Raw genomic sequence first — 17694 nt, forward strand, 5'->3', positions numbered from 1 at the left:
CCCAGCTTGCAAAACCCATCCTAACCGACGCTAAGCGCCCGCGCGACCGGCCTGACCCCGATTCACACGCGTGTCCGAGCCGGGGCCGCCCCACGTGTCAACCACCGCTCCAGCGCAAGCCCCGCCCGTTAACGCTCCGCGCTCGGCCGCCCACGCCATTCAAAAGGCTCCTTGTCGGTTTCGGCGCCCGCCCGCCCGCCTGCCTTCCCGCGCCAGAGCGAGCGGGAGGGCGAGCGTTTCGCCCTAAACCATCAAGCCGCAAAATCAAACGCCGGCCCGGTCGGTCGGTCGGTCGGATTTCCTTTTGTCCTCATTTTTGTAAAAAAAAAAAAAAAATTGGCGCTCCTCTCCCTCCTCCCCCCTCCCCTCCGCTGCCCGGCGCGCGCCGTGCGTCCCGGGCTCCATTGGCGCAGGCTGCCGGCGGGGGGCGTGTCCACATCCGGGGTCCCGCGCTGTGACGCGAGGGGCGGTCCTGCCGGCGGCCGTCCAATCGGCGTCGTCCACATGCCGCGGCCGCGAGAGGGGCAGCGGCGAGTCGCCTCGGATAAATTCTATTAGAGCAGCCGCTGCCGGCTCAGCCAGCCCCGGGCACAGGGCAGAGACGCCGGACGCGAGAGGCCCAGGCCGGCTCCTCCTTCTCCTCCTCCTCCGGCTTCTGCGGCAGCAGCGGCGTCGGCGGCTTATTTTATTTTATTTTATCTTCCCCCTCAGGGCCGCCTTCGCCCCCTCCCCCCACTCCCCTGAGGCGACGACCCCCTCACGGCGCCCCCTTCCCGTGAGGAGGAGAAAGCGAGAGATCCCCCCGCCGTCAAAAGAAAGAAAGAAAGGAAGAAAAAGGAAGGAAGCAGGCCCGGGGGCTGAGGGAATTGTGAGGGGGGCAGCCCGAGGCGCGCCCCCTCCAGTTTTTATTTTTGAGCTCCCCCGCCTCCCCTTCGTTTTTTTCTCCTGTTGCTGCCGCCGGAGAGGAAGAGGAAGGGGGCCTCCTCCTCCTCCCCTCCCGCCATGGAGAACGGGCACACCAAGACGGTGGAGGAAGTGCTGGGCTACTTCGGGGTCAACGAGAGCACCGGGCTCAGCCTGGAGCAGGTCAAGAAGCAGAAGGAGCGGTGGGGCGCCAACGGTAGGTCGGGGCGGCGGCGGCGGGGGGTCCTCCTTGCCCCCATGGGGGGGAATCTTCTCTCCCCCCCATCTTCCTCTTCCTCTTAGCGATCGCCCTCCCCCATCTACCCTCCTTCCCCCCTTCGACAATAGTGGGGGCCGTTGGGGGATCTTCCTCCCTCCTCCATCCTCCTCATCTTCTTGGTGGTCGCCCCCATCTACCCCCTCCCCATCCATCTATCCTGACCCTGGATGATCATTCAACCCCCGCATATTCAACCCCCCATTCCATATCTATTCCCCTCCCCTTCCTCCTCTTCACAGCCCCCTCCCCCGTCTATTCCCCCATCTATCCTGACCCTGGGCAGGATGATCCCCCCAAATCACATTCAGGTTCAAACCCTCCCTCCCCCAATTCCATATCTCTCCCTCTTCTCTTGACCATCATTCCCTATCCCCCCTCCTCCCCCACATCTATCCTGACCCTGGGCAGGATGACCCCCATATTATCATATTCACCCCCCTCCCAATTCCATATCTGTCCCCCTTCCTCTTCCTCCTCTTGGCAATCATCCCCCTTTCTCCTTCTCCCCACCCAGCTATCCTGACCCTGGGCAAGATGATCACCGCCCCCACCTCATATTCCTTCTCGCATTCATATTCCATATCTGTTCCCCCTTCCCCCAAAAAATCCATCCAGACCCCCACCCAGGAAGATGGAGATCACACACTCACTCGATATCGATCCCCCCTTCCCCATCTATCTATCCCAACCAAGGAAGGTGGAGATCACCCCCTCCCACCCCATATCTGTTCTTTCCCCCGCATCCATCTATCCTGGACCTTCTGCCTGCCCCCCCTCCCCCCAATTTGGCATCTAGAGCCTGGCAGGAGGGGGGGAAAGAAAAGAGAAGAAGATGGCTGACTTGGCCATCGACCTCGTGGGTTGCCTTCAGCTGCTGTCCCGGTGCAACATGGAAACCCGCCGGGCACCTTCCTGGGAAGGGAGAGAAAGAGAGAGAAAAGGGAGAAAGTCTCCCCATCTGCTGGGTCCTGGGGGGATGGCGGGGGGGATCTCTCTTCCCCCCCTCTCCCTTCCCTTTCCCCCAATTTCTTCCTTTTTGGCTCGATTTGACCTTTGTTTTCTTATCTTCCCTGCCTGGCTCCGTTGCTTGGGCTTTCTCCGCTTGTCAAAAGCCACCAGCTCTGGGGCTTGCAAGATGGAAAGGGGCAAGCTCTACCCCGATGGCCATGGGAAGGGGGGGGGAAGAAACCCTTGCCCCTCTCCTTCCGCTTTTGGGGGAGTAAACGGGGAATGGTGGAAAGCGTGGAGCCGCATTAGGAACCACAGGGAAGAGGCAGTGATGACTTGGCTGGATTGCTAACCCTTCCAAGAGCGAGGGAGCTGGATGCCGAAATGTTCTTGACGTAAAATGCAGGGAAGCCTGCGCCCGCCTCTCTGTGTGTCTCTGTTGAAGGAAGCCTCATTAACTATTGCGTTGCTCATCCCCTTAGAACATCTCTTCTCTTGGCCCAGGAGCCTTTCAAAGCCGAAAAGCTCTTTGATTTAGCTTCCTATTTCTAACAATTGTTGTGTTTTATTTTTCTCTCCCCACTTGATGTGGTTCCTGCGACTCTTTGGCATTTTGAAGAACTACCAGCTGAAGAAGGTAAGACGGCAGCTTAAGCCTTGTCTTGCTTGCTACCCGTGCTTGATTCTCCCCCCCCCCCCCATCCTCTCTGCTTGATGACTGAAGCCTGAATCTTTTTTCTCGGCAGGAAAAACTTTACTTGAGCTGGTGATCGAGCAGTTTGAAGATTTATTAGTTAGAATTTTGTTGCTGGCAGCATGTATATCTTTTGTAAGTATCTCCCTTGTTTTGAACAGATGGCTTTTCTCTTCATGGGCACCTAGGGTTGCTGGACTGCTAGTGAGTGTTAGAAAATGATTTTGGGGGAGAAGACTGGGTATCCTTATCCTGTCTTGCCCTTGGCTTGAAATAAGCGCTTTGCCTTTGCAGTCGAGTTCTGTAGCTTGCACCCCAGAATCTTGAGCAGTTTCTTGTGACAAATACAATGTCAGGGGAATGATTGAATGAGAACACACAGCAGCCTAAGCCAGGAATACTTGAATATTGTGAATAGACATGACTGTCTATGTATTTGAAGTAGGTCCTTGCCTTTTAACCTTGGCCCCAGCCAGAAGGTGAACTGCTATAGGGTGGGTGGTTGGGGTTTTTTTTGGTTTTTTTTTAGTGCTGGTTGATTGTTATGAAACTCACCGAGACTGCTGGAAGTCTTTTTTGGGATGCAATGCAAACTGTAAATAGAATTTGTATGGGGGGGAAATATGCCAGTTGCCTTCTCTTGCTGATAATAGCAAGGTGACAGTTGTTGCTCTTGACAGTGACAAGAATGATGACAGCAATGATGGCACCATTGTTGACCAAATTTGGTCACTGACCTTTGGGAAGCCTCTGGTAAAGTAAACTCTTTGCTCTCTGGACAGAATGGGGTAGGATGAGGGCTGTGAAATCGAGTCGGAATGTTAAAATAATGTGTAAAAGGATAGGGTCAAGTTGCCTATGCCAAGCATGCGTTTGGAGAAGGGGGAGGAAAAAAATGCATTGTAAGTGGGACACAACGGAGAGAGCTTTGCAAAGTATCTTACTTCCTAGACTGTAGTTCAAGGTTTCATTAAGACCAGCAGTGTGCAACCTTGGCAACTTTAAGACCCGTGGACTGCAACTCCCAGAATTCCCCAGCCAGGTGGCTGGGGAATTCTGGGAGTTGCAGTCCACGGGTCTTAAAGTTGCTATAATTGGACACCCCTGATTTAGGCATAGATTATCTCAGTGTTTTAAGTTCTCAGGATAATCCTCTGGAGTAGAGTTCGAGGGCACCTGGAAACTTTGATGAAAAGAGAAGCTTCAGATATCGAGATTGGCCTGTAGAAGTTGTCTGTGAAGCTCCTGTCTCCAGTTCTGATTCAGTGGGTTATTGATTCATCAGGTAGTTTTCTACGTCTCTGTCTTTAAAGAGACCTTAAAAAATAAACTAAACTCTGCGACCTTGACTTAACAGAGCGGAACCAGAAATATGATTTAAAAACATACCAGTAAAAGAAGGATCAGAGTGTATAGTTGCGGATTTTGAGCCAGGGAGAGTTTCCAATTTCATGCCATTGACTCACCCGGCTGGGAGAATAGGGGTATGTTTTTGGTTTTTTGTTTGGCATAGATTTTCTTCTCTGCACCAACAAGTCATTTAGTCATTGTGTCTCAGCTTTTTCTTGGTGACTTTGGGGTGGATAAATATTTAATTGACAAGTAGCTGCTGGCGCATGATGAGATCCAATTATGGTTGCCTTAGATGTGCTAGATTGCTAGGGTGCCCATTCACTTTCTATCATTTAAAATAATGATACATAAACTGTTGAGACCTAGATTTGTCCCACGAGACTCAATTAAGGAAAGAAATATACGTAGAATAATAGTTTTGCAATTAATCAGTTAAAATAGATTGTTTATTATGGTAGACATTTTGCAGGAAGATTGTTGGTGCACCAAAAGCTTCGGTGTTTCATCCTTGTACTAAAATTGTACATACAACCCTGAGATTGGGCAATGTATATACAGCAACAAATATCAGTCTTGAAGATGATTTGAAATTCCCAGCCCAGAACACCGCTCTTGTTACCATGACATAAAGTAGCCCGGAGAATGATTTCCAAAACATTTTCTGCATAGTAGTGAATATTTCTTTGTGGCCTGTTGTGCTATTTCTGAGTTTAATTGTTAATTCCACAGCAGTAAATAGCTTTCCATTCTTTGCAGTCCTCGCATTCCTTTACTTTTAATAGATATCATTACCAATGTTGGGTTAAATTTGACCAGTTTGTATTCAGTTGTTCCATATTTATCCACCGTAAGTTGTACAGTGCTTCCAAAACTTAATGCCCTTCTGCTTCCTCGCTTTTCCTTGTACACATTGACTTGGTGTTGATGATGAAACAAACTTTGATTCTCAGCAGGCATGTTGGTACTCGCAGCCCAGTGTCCTTGCTTTGATGTGCCTCCTGTTTTACTGACCATGATGCCTTAATGGGAACCTGTCACTTGCTGCTGTTGTAACAAAGGTGTTTTCTCTCTCTCTCTCTTGGTTTCATGGTGTCTTAGAAGAGCAATAGGCCAGAGATTCCTATGCAGGAATCTTGCTAAATTAAACCACGATTGGAGGCTCCCTGATTTGGGAATACTTTTTCCTGGCCAAACGGGACAACAAGAAACCTCAGTCATAATGAGTCAAAACTCTGAAATGATGTCTGAAGCATCCCATTTAATATTGAAAGAATTAGGGGGGAAATGCCCTAATTGCTGCCTTCTTGATAATTTCTAATGAGATGTTAGAGTGTCATTAATGTAGAAAAAGCACAACAGTCACATGCCTGCTTGGGCTCAGAAAGCAATCCCTTTCTAAGGCTATTATGGACTAGAGAATTGTAGTGGTCTGTATATGACCATATGACTCAGCCTTCCATCCTTCCGAGGTCGGTAAAATGAGGACTGTTGGGAGCAGTATTCTGTAAACTGCTTAGAGAGTTCTGTAAAACACTGTGAAGCGGTATATAAGTCTCAGTGCTATTGCTATATGCCAGTAGAAGATGCTCAGATGACTTCCAGGGTTGGGAAGACCTTCCCTTGTTTTAGATTTTGCGGGTCTGGCCTCATTTTGTGGGCGCAGAGGGAAGGACGAGTCATTATTTGAACAAAAATGACTTTCTGTCCTTCAAGTGTGGCGGTCAAAACCATAAGGCCAGTCCCTACAATGGTTCTTCGGAGGCCGAAGAATAACAGATGCAACACAGATAAGGTTCACTTATTGGAATATGAGGGATCATCTTACTCGTCTAACAGAAATAAAGTCGAATAAAGCGTTACTTCACGCTAAACATCCAGACACCACGTTCCACCTTTGGCATTATCTCTCTTCTCTGGGCTGATATTCAATCATCCCCTTTGTAGCAGCTCCTACTTGTGACTCCAGCAAACAATCACGTTAATACCAGGGTGACAGGTTGGCAAGAGTGAATTCAAGTGAAACTTGTTCCCAGATAGCTGCGCAGAGGAAGATTTTAATCTGAATAGGATAAAACATGCAGCTAATGACATTTAAATATATATAGCAAGAAGCTTTCGCTTTCTTTTTTCTGCTTAGAGTGAATTTAACAAAGAAAGAAAAGAGGTTGGGGAATTCTGGGAGTTGAAGTCCACGCATCTGAAAATGCCAAAGGTTGAGCAAAGTTACGTCAAAGGAAATTGCAATGAGGTGGGAAGGAAAGGAACATTTGCAAAGCAGAAACCCAATTAATTGCACAACGTTAACTGATCCCTTATTTCTTTGCACGTTTCAGCTAAATCTTTGATTGTAAAGACATGAACCTCAGTGATAAAACCAAGAGGAAATATTAGTCTGAGTCTGTAAAAGTTGCTCCTTGCTTAAAAAGATCGTTCCTTATTGTGTTCCCTAGCAACTGGTGTGCATGTTCCCATCAATCTTGCTTCCAAAAGGCATGATTATTTCATTCCCTTAATTTATTCCCTGCCTTTTAAGCCAAAAACCCCCCTGAAGAATGGCTGCTGATATTCCCCATCAGCAAAACTAAGTGAGAAATGTACCTTACTTTCAGCAATCTTAATGAAAGGTTTGAACTTCTTGTGCCCCCGAGTGAGTTCAGACAAGTGACAAAATAATCCATTAAACCCATTTTTTGGCCTAATGCTATTCGGAAACGTGAGAATTTGGATACTTGTGCTGTTAGACAAGCTCTGTTATAATGGATTTTTACTTTTAGGGCTGCAATGGAAAAAATTGCAGACCTCTTAGAATTTGCATAGTCTTTAAATGGTGCGCAGCCTTGGTGGTTTTCTTTATTTCAAAGATGTCTCTATGTCTAATGGTTTGGCATCATAGCAAACAGTTCCCACCATTTCCTTCTATTAACAGCTTTATCTTTCTCCGACACTTGTTAGGGAGAGTTGACTCACAAGAACATGGGAATAACTTAGATGGATGGCTGGCAATCCCCCCTGAAGGATTTATGTGGAAAAATTTGTCAGGATTATTTATTCTAGGAAATATGCACTTGTTTTAATTTTACGTGAAATATGGGCAAAGTCAGTAGGCTCCTAAGGGAGCCAGATGGTCCTACAGAGAATATGAAAAGAGGACAACGTTAACATTTAATAAGCTCCTCCGAATTCATCAAAGGGGCCAAAACAAGCCGAGATGTAATAGAGAAAAACTAACTTTAATGACTCCGCTTTAATGAAAGGAAGGAAGAACAGATGTTCCCTATGCCTTCTGTTAGATACCATTAGACATCATGTCTCTTTGTAAATTGCATAACAGCATTTAGTTCCTTTACATTACCTATAGAGTCAAGTACTGCAAAGTAACTCAAAATTAGGTATCGTGCTTAAAGTTGGCTTCATTGAGCTCAGTAGCTGTTTTCCAGGATTTTAACTTTTTGCATGTTTACCTGGGAAGACCTCTGCTTTTACTTGTAGCTGTGTTTTGAAGAGAAGGGGAAGGTGCAATTGGTGTAAATGTGTATCTTGAAGCCACATGAAACACTCAAAATGTAGCTCAGTGTGGAGGTTCAGGCAAAGAAAATTCCTCAGAGGAGGTAATTGTCCTTGAAAATGCTAGCTCCAAGCCCAGTGCAGCGTCAGATCAGTATGGCAGCTTGTCACGTTTGCAGTTAAAATGGAAAATCGGTGTTGCTGGTGTCCTGAAAATTCACTTGTGGCTTAGATTTACAGTACATATAGATCCTGGAGCTTCCTGACGCTGAAATTTGTTGGCATACCTAATGACACGGTGTCCTGATGCATGATTGTCATTTCAAAAACCGACCAATGTCCCTCCCCTTCACCGTATGCTTTGTAGACTCGGGCTGCTAAATTGCTTTGACCTTTTTACATAGCCAGTCCCCTTGTGTTGCATTTCAGCTCCTGGATTGCCTGGTCTTGCCCATCTCAAAGAGACAGAGTTAGTTAAGTCCGGTCTGTGCGCTTTGAAGTGGGAAGAAAAAGGATTTTCCTGAACTAAAAATCAAAAGAAAAAACGTGCATACGATTTACCTCTGGTATAGATTGCCAGTACGGATTGCGTAGTAGAAGAGGAAAATCGGTTGTTTCAGTGTTGTAAATTCGCGGACTAATATTAAGGTATTGAATACCTGCATCAAAGCTTCATTGTTGGAGTTTCATCAGAGGGGTAAATGACAGTTGCTGCACTTATTTTTACAGAACTTGGGAGTCAAATTTGGGACATTAAATCCGCCCGTAGCGCTCTTCTGTTATTTCAGTCTGGGTCAAGACAGGACATCTGATTTCTAAAAGGTTCAGGACTTGCCTTTTGCTTGGCTCTGCAGATATCTGTGTCCTCTGCAAATTTCGAAATTGCCTTTTACACTTCAGCTCCAGCAAGAAGAAAAACTGGTGTTTCCATTCACACATTTTACAGAACTGCAACCTGATGTTTACTTTGGACTTTGGTGCGCTTTGTAAATCAAGAATAACAGAGTTGTAAGGGACCTTGTAGGTCATCTAGTCTACCTCCCTCACCCAAGAATTAGAATTCATTGTGCTGTATGAATTCACACAGCTTTGTGTTTAATGGGGCACCATCTATCCTTTTATCAAACAGAAAAACCAGATATTTTCTCCCGTTTTACCACTTTTTTTTTTTTTTTGCTCATCCAGCCTTTAGGCTTTTTACTCCTTGTCCCAATTTCCTCTCGCCTGGAAACCCACTGAGTCACCCCTTTAGGGAAAGCGGTAGATAAGCTGCTCTGAATCTCCCCCCGCCCCTCCCCCCCATTGCTTCTTTTGTGTCCTTCTTTCTTTAAAAGAGATCTGAACAATGACTTTGTGCTGAATGACTTCCAAAGACCGATTTCAGCATTCTTCAAGTCAGTTGCTCTGTACTTCCTGTTGCTCAATATATCCAACATAATATTAGCCCTTCATGAATCATTGCAGCCTTTGATGCAAGCTACCAAGTCACTTTCAGTTACTCATAAGGCCTAAATTGGCATTTTGCAAGTCAATTTTGGTCCGTCACCCCATGTGCCTTTTTCAGTAACATGATCCTTGGAACTAGAAAGTTCGGTGGCGGGGGTGCGGGGGAATACATGGCATATGCATTCTTTTTCTTAACAGTTAAATTCCTAATGCTGAGTAACTCAGACGGTTGGGGAAAATATTCCAGAACGCTTAATTTTCAGCAAGTACAAAAAACCCCAGGGTATAGGACTTCTAAACTCCCTTGATCAGTGTTTTGTTCTAAGAAGAACATGTTTAAACTCCTTTTTGATTTTTGAAACAATGATTTTACGAAGCTGTACTGGAGCTTGTGGAAATATTGTCACGCTGTCAGAACAATGAGTTAGCTTCAGAGACGTGTCCCAGAGTTAAAGGACGTCTTCCAGAGCGTCTTAACATTGTCTTCCGAGGTATATTTTAGGGTGAGGTCCAAGACACGCAAATCCTCTGTAAAGCTGGCTTGGTTATGGCTTAGACTGCTGTGTGTCCTCAGCCAACTGCTTCCTACAAAATACATCCTGTTTCAGTAAACCATTATTTAGTGTGGTGTGTGGTTCTTAATTAAAATTAACACCCTTTTTGTTGTAAACCAGGAAAGAATGCAAGCTAACTTTGAGCCCTGCTATGGGAGAATCCCACAGTAATGGTTTCAGGGACCCTTTAGCCTTAATTATTAACTCTCTTTGGCTTTAGGTGTAGTTGCTGTTCACTACAAAATGATGAGATCATATATTGGATTAAGCCATTTAGTTACTACAAGTGAGCTTGGTTGAGCCAAGTGGCTGGAATAACCCTGTAAAAGACACCATCAAATGTTGGTTTCTTAGATGATCCCAAAGAAAGGACTTGGTGGCTTAGCACATGTCCGCTCTCCCCCGCCCTAAGATCTTGATGAGTCTTGAAAGGAAACAGAATCTCTTGCCATCAGGAAAACTCAAGATCTCGGAAGCCAGCCAGCCTGAAGTTGAAATAGAAAGGAGATTCTCGGCTCCTGGAAATGGTGCTGGGGTGAGCAGCAGACCATAACACTGACTGAGAGCCCGGTGGACAGATAGATCAAATCTGTCTGCCATTCAATTCTTGGCAAGCTGACCAAGCATAAAAACACTAGTGGAGAATTTGCTCTCTGTTAAATGCTTTTATCTTTAAGTAACCCACACGGATGATGTCTCCTGATTTTGAAGAGGGGCTCCTTAGATTGCCACGTAGGCTTTTCTTTAGGAAGGGGCGATTTAGGAACAAGGAATGCCGTGGTGGCGTTCCTGTCGGGTTATTCTAACCCAAATCGGATTTATTTACAGCGCCATTTGTTTTGAAAACAAAAAGCAACAGACAGGCCTAATCTGATCCACAAATAAATTTAAAAGCAGAGAGCTACTTGAAAAGCGCAGGTGAGGCAATTACTTCCTGGTAATCAAATTTGCTTTTCAGGTGCGCTCAAGTGAGTCAGCGGACATTTTAGAATTACGCAATCGATCTGGGAAACCACCCACAGAATAAACGTAGGGCTAAAATTCAAGTTGTCGCGCAGAACATGCCACCGAATCATGCCTGTAACTTCACCGAGTTATCTAATCTCTCTTGCAGGTGTTGGCTTGGTTTGAAGAAGGAGAAGAAACAATCACAGCCTTTGTAGAACCTTTTGTAATCTTACTCATCTTAGTTGCTAATGCAATTGTGGGGGTGTGGCAGGTAAGCAAAGATGTGCTCGGAAAAATTGAAAAGTCATTGTAACACATGTGCTATTTTGGCAGGCTGCTTTAAGTCGCTTAGAGTCACCATAATATTTATTGAGAAAAAGTTGAAAGCGGAGATGAGCTTTGAAATTAGGCTAAACCTTTGTCATTCTTAGAGAGTTGCTGGATGTTGTAAAGATAAGACAGGATCCAAATAACCGTGTATCTAATTCAGTCCAGCAAAGAGACTTTGGACTTTTTAATGCTTAACCATCAATTGTACCTTTCCTTAGTAAAAGCAGGGATGAGTTCCACCCTTTGTCAGAGAAAAGGGACCCTAGAATGTCACTGACATAAATTAAGGTGGTGTGGATTTCAGAACCACCAAGCATTTTAATTTATTTGGGAAATGTTCTGTATATCCAGTAAATGACACCCCGTGCAATTTACTCAAGCCACTGCATCCACCAAAATATATCCTTGTATCAGGGCACATACCATGTTTGCCTTCTATTCCTACTCAAATTTTCCATGAGAGAATATCAAAACAAGTTACGAGAATAACGTAGAGCAGTTAGAGCAGTATTTCTCAACCTTGGCAAGTGTAAGACATGTGAACTTTAATTCCCAGAATTCCCCAGCCTGCAGCCTGAGTTGACCTCTGCTTTCCTTTGCAAGAGGGTAGGTGGATGCGGCTTGCTGCCAACAGTGATTTGGGCTCTTGTTTTGTGGGACATAACAGTTCAATACTTGTGGTTGAGTCCTGCCACTAAGTTATACAGTACTGAGTATTAATAGCTTGCTTCCTAGATGTGAGTGACATTTCTGGCATGAATATACCCTATTCTCCACCTCCTTTTTTCATCTTGGTCATATGAGAAAGTCATAATTTGCCCATAATTCGTCTTTCGTAGTAGGGTATTGTTGCCATAGGAACTGGAGGATGTCAACTAAGGTGGTATGGCAGCTCAAGAGAGAGGAAGTTTTTAAATGATGAAAAATAATAAACCCCGAAGCCTCTGCCCATTAAATTAACGATTTAGAATTTAGAGCGATTTAATTTACAGCTGATGCATTGGAATAGCTGAGAATCTTTTCCTGTTAGATTTATGTCTATTAAAAAAGACAAATTATTGCCCTCCGCACCTCCACCACCCAGTACTGATACAAACTCTGCCTTTTAAGAGCAAGAAAAATTCTTGGAGCTGAGTGAAGAATTCTTCCGGCACTCAGATGAAAATGTAGCTGTTATGATAGAACAATGCTATAAAAAGCTGTAATATTCACTAATCATCTGTCTGCTAACGTTGGTGACAGTTTAATGTTTCTTGCTTCTGAAAATGGACAGAGTGACTTAAAAATTGGATTTCTTCACTTGAAAAGCAAGAGGTTGAACCCACCTTCTCGTGATCATCCTCCCTAGTCTTTATCTCCTGTCTGTGACAAGCGAAATACCCGCAAACATACATTCCTTTTAGATGGATATATTTTCCACTTAATTTGGGTTCCCCGTCTCCAAGTGTAACAGCAGGAACCACGGGCAGATGTTTCTCCTCTGGCTGCTGGCGTTTTCACAACAAACTAATAATTTAGCAAGGTTTGAGCAGCAAGGGGCAGTTGTGTTGTCTCAAAAGCCCTCGGGGCTCCTTCTTACAAAAAGAATTGAGGAAAGGCTCATGAGGCATTACAAGGTCCTGGTCTCAAAATCCCAGCTCTATCACCGTATTGTGTTGATAGAAAGCACTTTGTTAGCAAGTTGCGAGTGTGAAATGGGTTGAAGTTGTGGGAACCGTTGTGTGTGTGTGTTCCCTCCCTCCCCCTGCCATTTTGGCCTCTCAATCAGAACAATGAACGCAACACTGCCGGAGGGGGCCAAGTGCTGGAAGGAGAGAAAGTATAAAGGAACTTAATTACCGAGTTGTAACTCTTTGAGTTGTCAAATTTATCAGTTACCCGTTTAAGTCAAGAAGTCCACTTTGAATCTGAGTTATTTTAAGAGAGATAAGAATCCGCAGTTAAAAAGGGACCTCAGCTTTTGGATTATCGCCTTTTTGGCTTTATGCACACCAGGAAAATTGCAGCATTTAGCCTGCGCATTTGACAGTGAAATTTTGCAGGCTGCTCCCTCGGCTTAGCTGCAGCAGCAGCAGCAATACGATGCCAGCGGATGATCCTAGATTATTTATTAAACGGCAAACTTGGAGGCCAGCTGCTCAGCGCGGTAGTTTTTTTTTTAAACAATGTATATGTAGAATTACTGACCCCCCCGCTGTTGATCCTGATGTTTTTAGGAGCGAAATGCTGAAAACGCCATTGAAGCTCTTAAGGAATATGAACCTGAAATGGGAAAAGTTTATCGACAAGACAGAAAAAGTGTACAAAGGATAAAAGCAAGAGACATCGTCCCTGGTGATATCGTGGAAGTAGCTGGTGAGAACTTTTATTTACTACATAATAGTGGATTTTCAAATGCTTTTTTTGGTGGGTTTGGTGGGTTTGTTGCTTCCATATTTTGAGCTACTGTCAAGCCTGAGTTAGTTCTTGACGTGCATTTAAAGCTTGGAAAGTAAGCAGAAGAAAAGAAAAAAGCCGGGTTTTGTCTACATCAGGGTACCTTCTTTTCCAAGTTTAAATGTCTGTGGAGATTCTCAATCAATCCAGATCATGGTTGTCCCAAGGGTGCTTTTTCCAAAAAGGCAAGTGGACTTTCTTGCTTGTGTTTTCCTTCCTGAAAACGTTCCACTTCTCACCCAAGAAGCTTCTTTGGTTCTTCAACTCCGAACTGTGAAGTATTGTACTGATGAGTTACATCAGGGCTCTCCAAAACTTGTCATGGCTGGCTGAGGAATTCTGGGAATTGAAGTCCACAAATCTTAAGTTACCAAGTTTGGAAACTCCTGAGTTGCATAATCATATTGCTAAGCTGATGCCCTTAAGAGAGACTGGCTCTTCATTTATAGTTGGCTATAGATGGCTTGTATTATCAGCGGGCGGTTTCTGACCATGGCGCTCTTTTCCTCAGTGCAGAGTATACCCCCCAAACAGGCTCCTTCCATTTCGCCAAGCCTCGTGGCCAGAATTGTTAGCCACGGAAGGTTTCACAGTGGCCTTCAGCTCTTCTCTGTAGGGCTTCAGACCAGTGCAGGGAAGCGACTACCGGGCCCCTCTGTGCTGCCCCTGGAGGCCCGATAATCCACTCTCCTCCCCCATCTCCCAGCCCATCCAAGTGGCTGCCTTGGATGTGGCCGACTGCCAAAGCCCTGGTCACCTGGCACGTCTTGTGTGTAGCACAGCCAGTGGAGAGCAGCGGTTGTGTCACCCAAAAAAAAACTCCGAAAAAAGAGCTGATGGAAAGCCGTGACTTCTAAAAAAAAAAAAAAGCAGGCTTTAGATTGCACGATGGGTTTTCTTTCCCAAGGCAGGGGAAGGTGCGAGGCCTGCCTGCCTCGCTAAGAAAAGTGGACGTAAATCTTCGGGTGTCTAGTCCATCTTGCATTGACCAGACCGATCCTCTGCAGGACACCCAGCCGCCAATCCGCATAGCCGCCGGACAGAAAAGCATAGCTCTTCCAAGGGAACAGACACCGTGTTCCATAGCTGATGTCAAGGCTCCCCGAGGTGTGAAAGACGGTGGACATGCCTCTGTCATAAGCCTAAGTGCGTTGGATGGCCTTTGACATGGCGCCTGCCAGCGGAGGACCATCTAGGGAAGGAACGGAGCCCTTGGTCGGGGGATGCGTCTCTGATGGCGGAATTTTAGGCAGCATGCCAGGGACATTTGCGTGCCCGCACAAAAGCTCCTCGCTGTTGACCAGCATAAAACAACCAGGTGGCCGCCACCTCCCCTCCCCCCTAAGGTCAGTGGGGCCAAACGGCCAGGGGTCCTTCAAGGAGGGTTTTCCTATAATGGGGGGCAGCCAGGGGGTTGATCTTAGCCAGTTAATCTTAGCCGAGAACTCCAATCCAGGCGATACACGGATGGTGGACAAAGGCTCTTCTAAGAGGGAAGCAGGAAATTGCCCGGTTCTCTTGCCAAGGGGAAATGCATTGTGGGATGGAAAGAGCTTTCCAAGTTTCTTGGAGGGCCTCGTAATGGAGTTTAGAAACCAAGGGCCATCCCAACACGCTCAGATGCCTTTGGAGCCCTCCCTAGGTGCTCATCCTGAAAACTCTTTTTAAGAGACTGACTGACCTGACATTCGGAGCTTCAGTGTGGTTGCTTTGCTTTGGTTTCGCCACAAGCAAAGGCCTGGAGGCTTGGTAGGGCTCCTTTAGCAAATCATGGTTACGCCTAAGAGGACCTAACAGTGCGTGCATTGAGCCAACTTTCATGTTGGATCAATTGCAGAAGACTTTGACCATGGGGATTGCTTTAAATTTAGCGGCTGAATGTATTTCACTTCAGTGGAACAAAGTAGTAGAGTAAATCTCTATGGATTGTAAATCAACAGTAGCCTTAATTCTGGACCCTCTGTTGAAAACAGGCATCAATTTTGTACAACTGCTTGTAACGGTGGGAATTTTGGGAGCTCATATTTGTGTTTAATGTTCCTGTTTAGTTGTCAGCATAAATCCCTGTCAGGCATTGAAACATGTATGTATGTGTGTATGTATAGATCTTGAGGCTGACACACACATATATATTAATTTAATAGGACTAGTTGGAAAAGCTGGGCTCTACAGGGTGCGCAGGCTCTCAGCATGACTCGGCTCCCTTCTAATCTCTCTCGAGTCACAATGTCAAATAGCGTTTTGTGGGTAAGAAATATGTAAATACATTTACCCAGAGCTTTCATCCTCCTTTGATGCAGAGAGCAGTTCCTAAGTGAAGCAGTTCAAAGCAAAATAAATAGTAGGCTTATGCTGTACCCTGCTAAAAACTTGTCAAAAACGGCCCGGAGTTCAAACCAGGACAGCACATTCATTTTCAGAATTATTTATAAAAGAATTGTTGCCTTTGACCTGTCGTGGGTCCATTTCCCCCCTTCCCCTCCCATGAGTGATTGAAGTATAAAGCCTGCAGAATGTGAGGCCTGCTACTCTTGGGCTTTGAATTCGCAGAAGGGTTGCGACCTTACAACCTTAATAGAACCCAAGAGGAATTTATGATTGGAACAAAAGGTACCTCTGGACAGAAAATTCTTGAACATCAAGATAAGTTTGCTGCCGATATTCTCTTCTGATTTGGCAAATACACTGAAATGGAGCACAGAAACTTCTTTGAATTGGGAACTTGGCTATGAGATTTAACCATCGCTTTTTTTTTCTTTTTTCTTTTGCTCTGATCTCTGTTGCTTAGCCCAAAGCTGTTCAGAAAGGTTTTCCTTCTGCAAGGAAAACATAATTTTGCCCTCCAATTCTGCCTCCGTGGCAGTCATGGAGATGTAGATTTTCACGGGTACAGGTATGTAGGTCTAGGTGTGTTTGGGTCTTTTCCCGTGTAAGATTAAGATACTCTTAATCTTACACAGGAAAAGACCCAAACACACCTAGACCTACATATATACATACGTATGTATGTATGTATGTCATTTGGGTAGTTTCTATTGTCATGATGATTTAAAGAGTAAATACAGTTGATTGATAACAAATGGCTTCAGCCAACCACTAACCATGAGTGAAAGAAAAGTTTTTTAATATTCTCTGAAAAATGGCCAAGAAATCATAAATTCTGCCAGGGTATGTAAACTTATGAGCACAACTGTGTGCATGTGTGTCTGTGTGTGTGTATGCATATGGTTATTTTTCTTGTGTCTGTTAAACCCTCTGTGCATAGTTATTGCTATAATTAAAGCCCCTGTGTTATTTTCAGCTAATCAGTTTCGGTTCTTAACACTGGGACAGTGACAATTATCATTAAAGAGATGAGGAGTAACCAGGTTTATTGGGGGAGGGAGCTTGGGACCCCCCTCCTCCCCAAGTTGGCTGTTCCACCAAGGCGGCTGCAAGCCCCTTCGCTAATATCGTGCAGTGTGAATTCGATCAGGAGCATCTCTGGTATGACGACCGCAACGTTTTAAGCCTGGCAGGGATCTGATGGCACCGGCCAAATTCTCTGCTGTGGAAACCATCAATGCGTTTACAGGGAGAGGAAATGCATTTATGGGCCTGGATAACTTGGGGTTTTCCCAGCATTGTTCCTAAATTAACATAGAACTGGGTTTGACGATTGTGTCCAAGGAAGGAAAAGAAATTGGTTAGCAGAGAGTTACAGGTAGTCTCGACTTTATGACCACAATTGAGACCAGCCTTTGCGTTGCTAAGCGAGACATGTCTACGTGAGCTTTGTTCCATTTTACGGCCTTTCTTGCCACCGTTGTTAAGTGAATCTGCACCGTGCTCTAAATTAGTCCCATGTTGCTAACTGCACCCGGCTTCCCCATTGATGTTGCTTGTCGGACGGTCGCAAAAGGGGATCACTGTGCCACCGTCATAACTGTCGAGTCAGTTGCCAAACGTCTTGAAGTTTGATCAGGTGGCCAGGTTCCCCGTGCAACTTTTGGAACGGTCACCGAACAAACGGCCGTGTGTCGAGAACGAGCTACTGAATTTTATCATAGGAGGAGGAGGGGGCACCCATTTGGGGCGTCCTTCATGCGTTGCCCGAAGCTGTGAGACTTCAGCTCCCAGAATCCCCCAGCCGTAGCTGGGAGCAGTGGACCTCACCTGTCTGCAGGGGTGCCAGGCTTTGGGTGGGTGGCACCTGAGAGGTCCCAGCTGTCACAGGCTTTTTTGGCAGCCTTGCCCTCCTCCTTCCCGATGGACTGGTAGGGTTTTTTCTCGCCCGCTGCCAAGTCTTCTCCAGTTGC

At 45.6% G+C, this 17694-nt stretch overlaps 1 protein-coding gene across 2 annotated transcripts in view; it reads left to right on the forward strand.

Moving 5' to 3' along the window:
* Positions 1–556: 556 nt before the first annotated feature.
* The window catches only part of ATP2A2 (ATPase sarcoplasmic/endoplasmic reticulum Ca2+ transporting 2), a 40181-nt gene continuing 23043 nt past the window's right edge, over positions 557–17694 (forward strand). For both annotated transcript variants that reach the window (XM_087913006.1, XM_087913005.1), the window contains exons 1-5: positions 557–1120; positions 2751–2768; positions 2878–2960; positions 10797–10901; positions 13177–13315. In XM_087913006.1, coding sequence (XP_087769132.1) covers positions 1003–1120; positions 2751–2768; positions 2878–2960; positions 10797–10901; positions 13177–13315 — 463 coding nt within the window. In that variant the 5' untranslated portion in view covers positions 557–1002. The remainder of the gene's footprint in view (positions 1121–2750; positions 2769–2877; positions 2961–10796; positions 10902–13176; positions 13316–17694) is intronic.

The sequence above is a fragment of the Pseudonaja textilis genome, chromosome 15, assembly GCF_049901715.1.
Source record: "Pseudonaja textilis isolate UNSWEBS1 chromosome 15, rPseTex1.2, whole genome shotgun sequence".
Classification (NCBI taxonomy): Eukaryota; Metazoa; Chordata; class Lepidosauria; order Squamata; family Elapidae; genus Pseudonaja; species Pseudonaja textilis.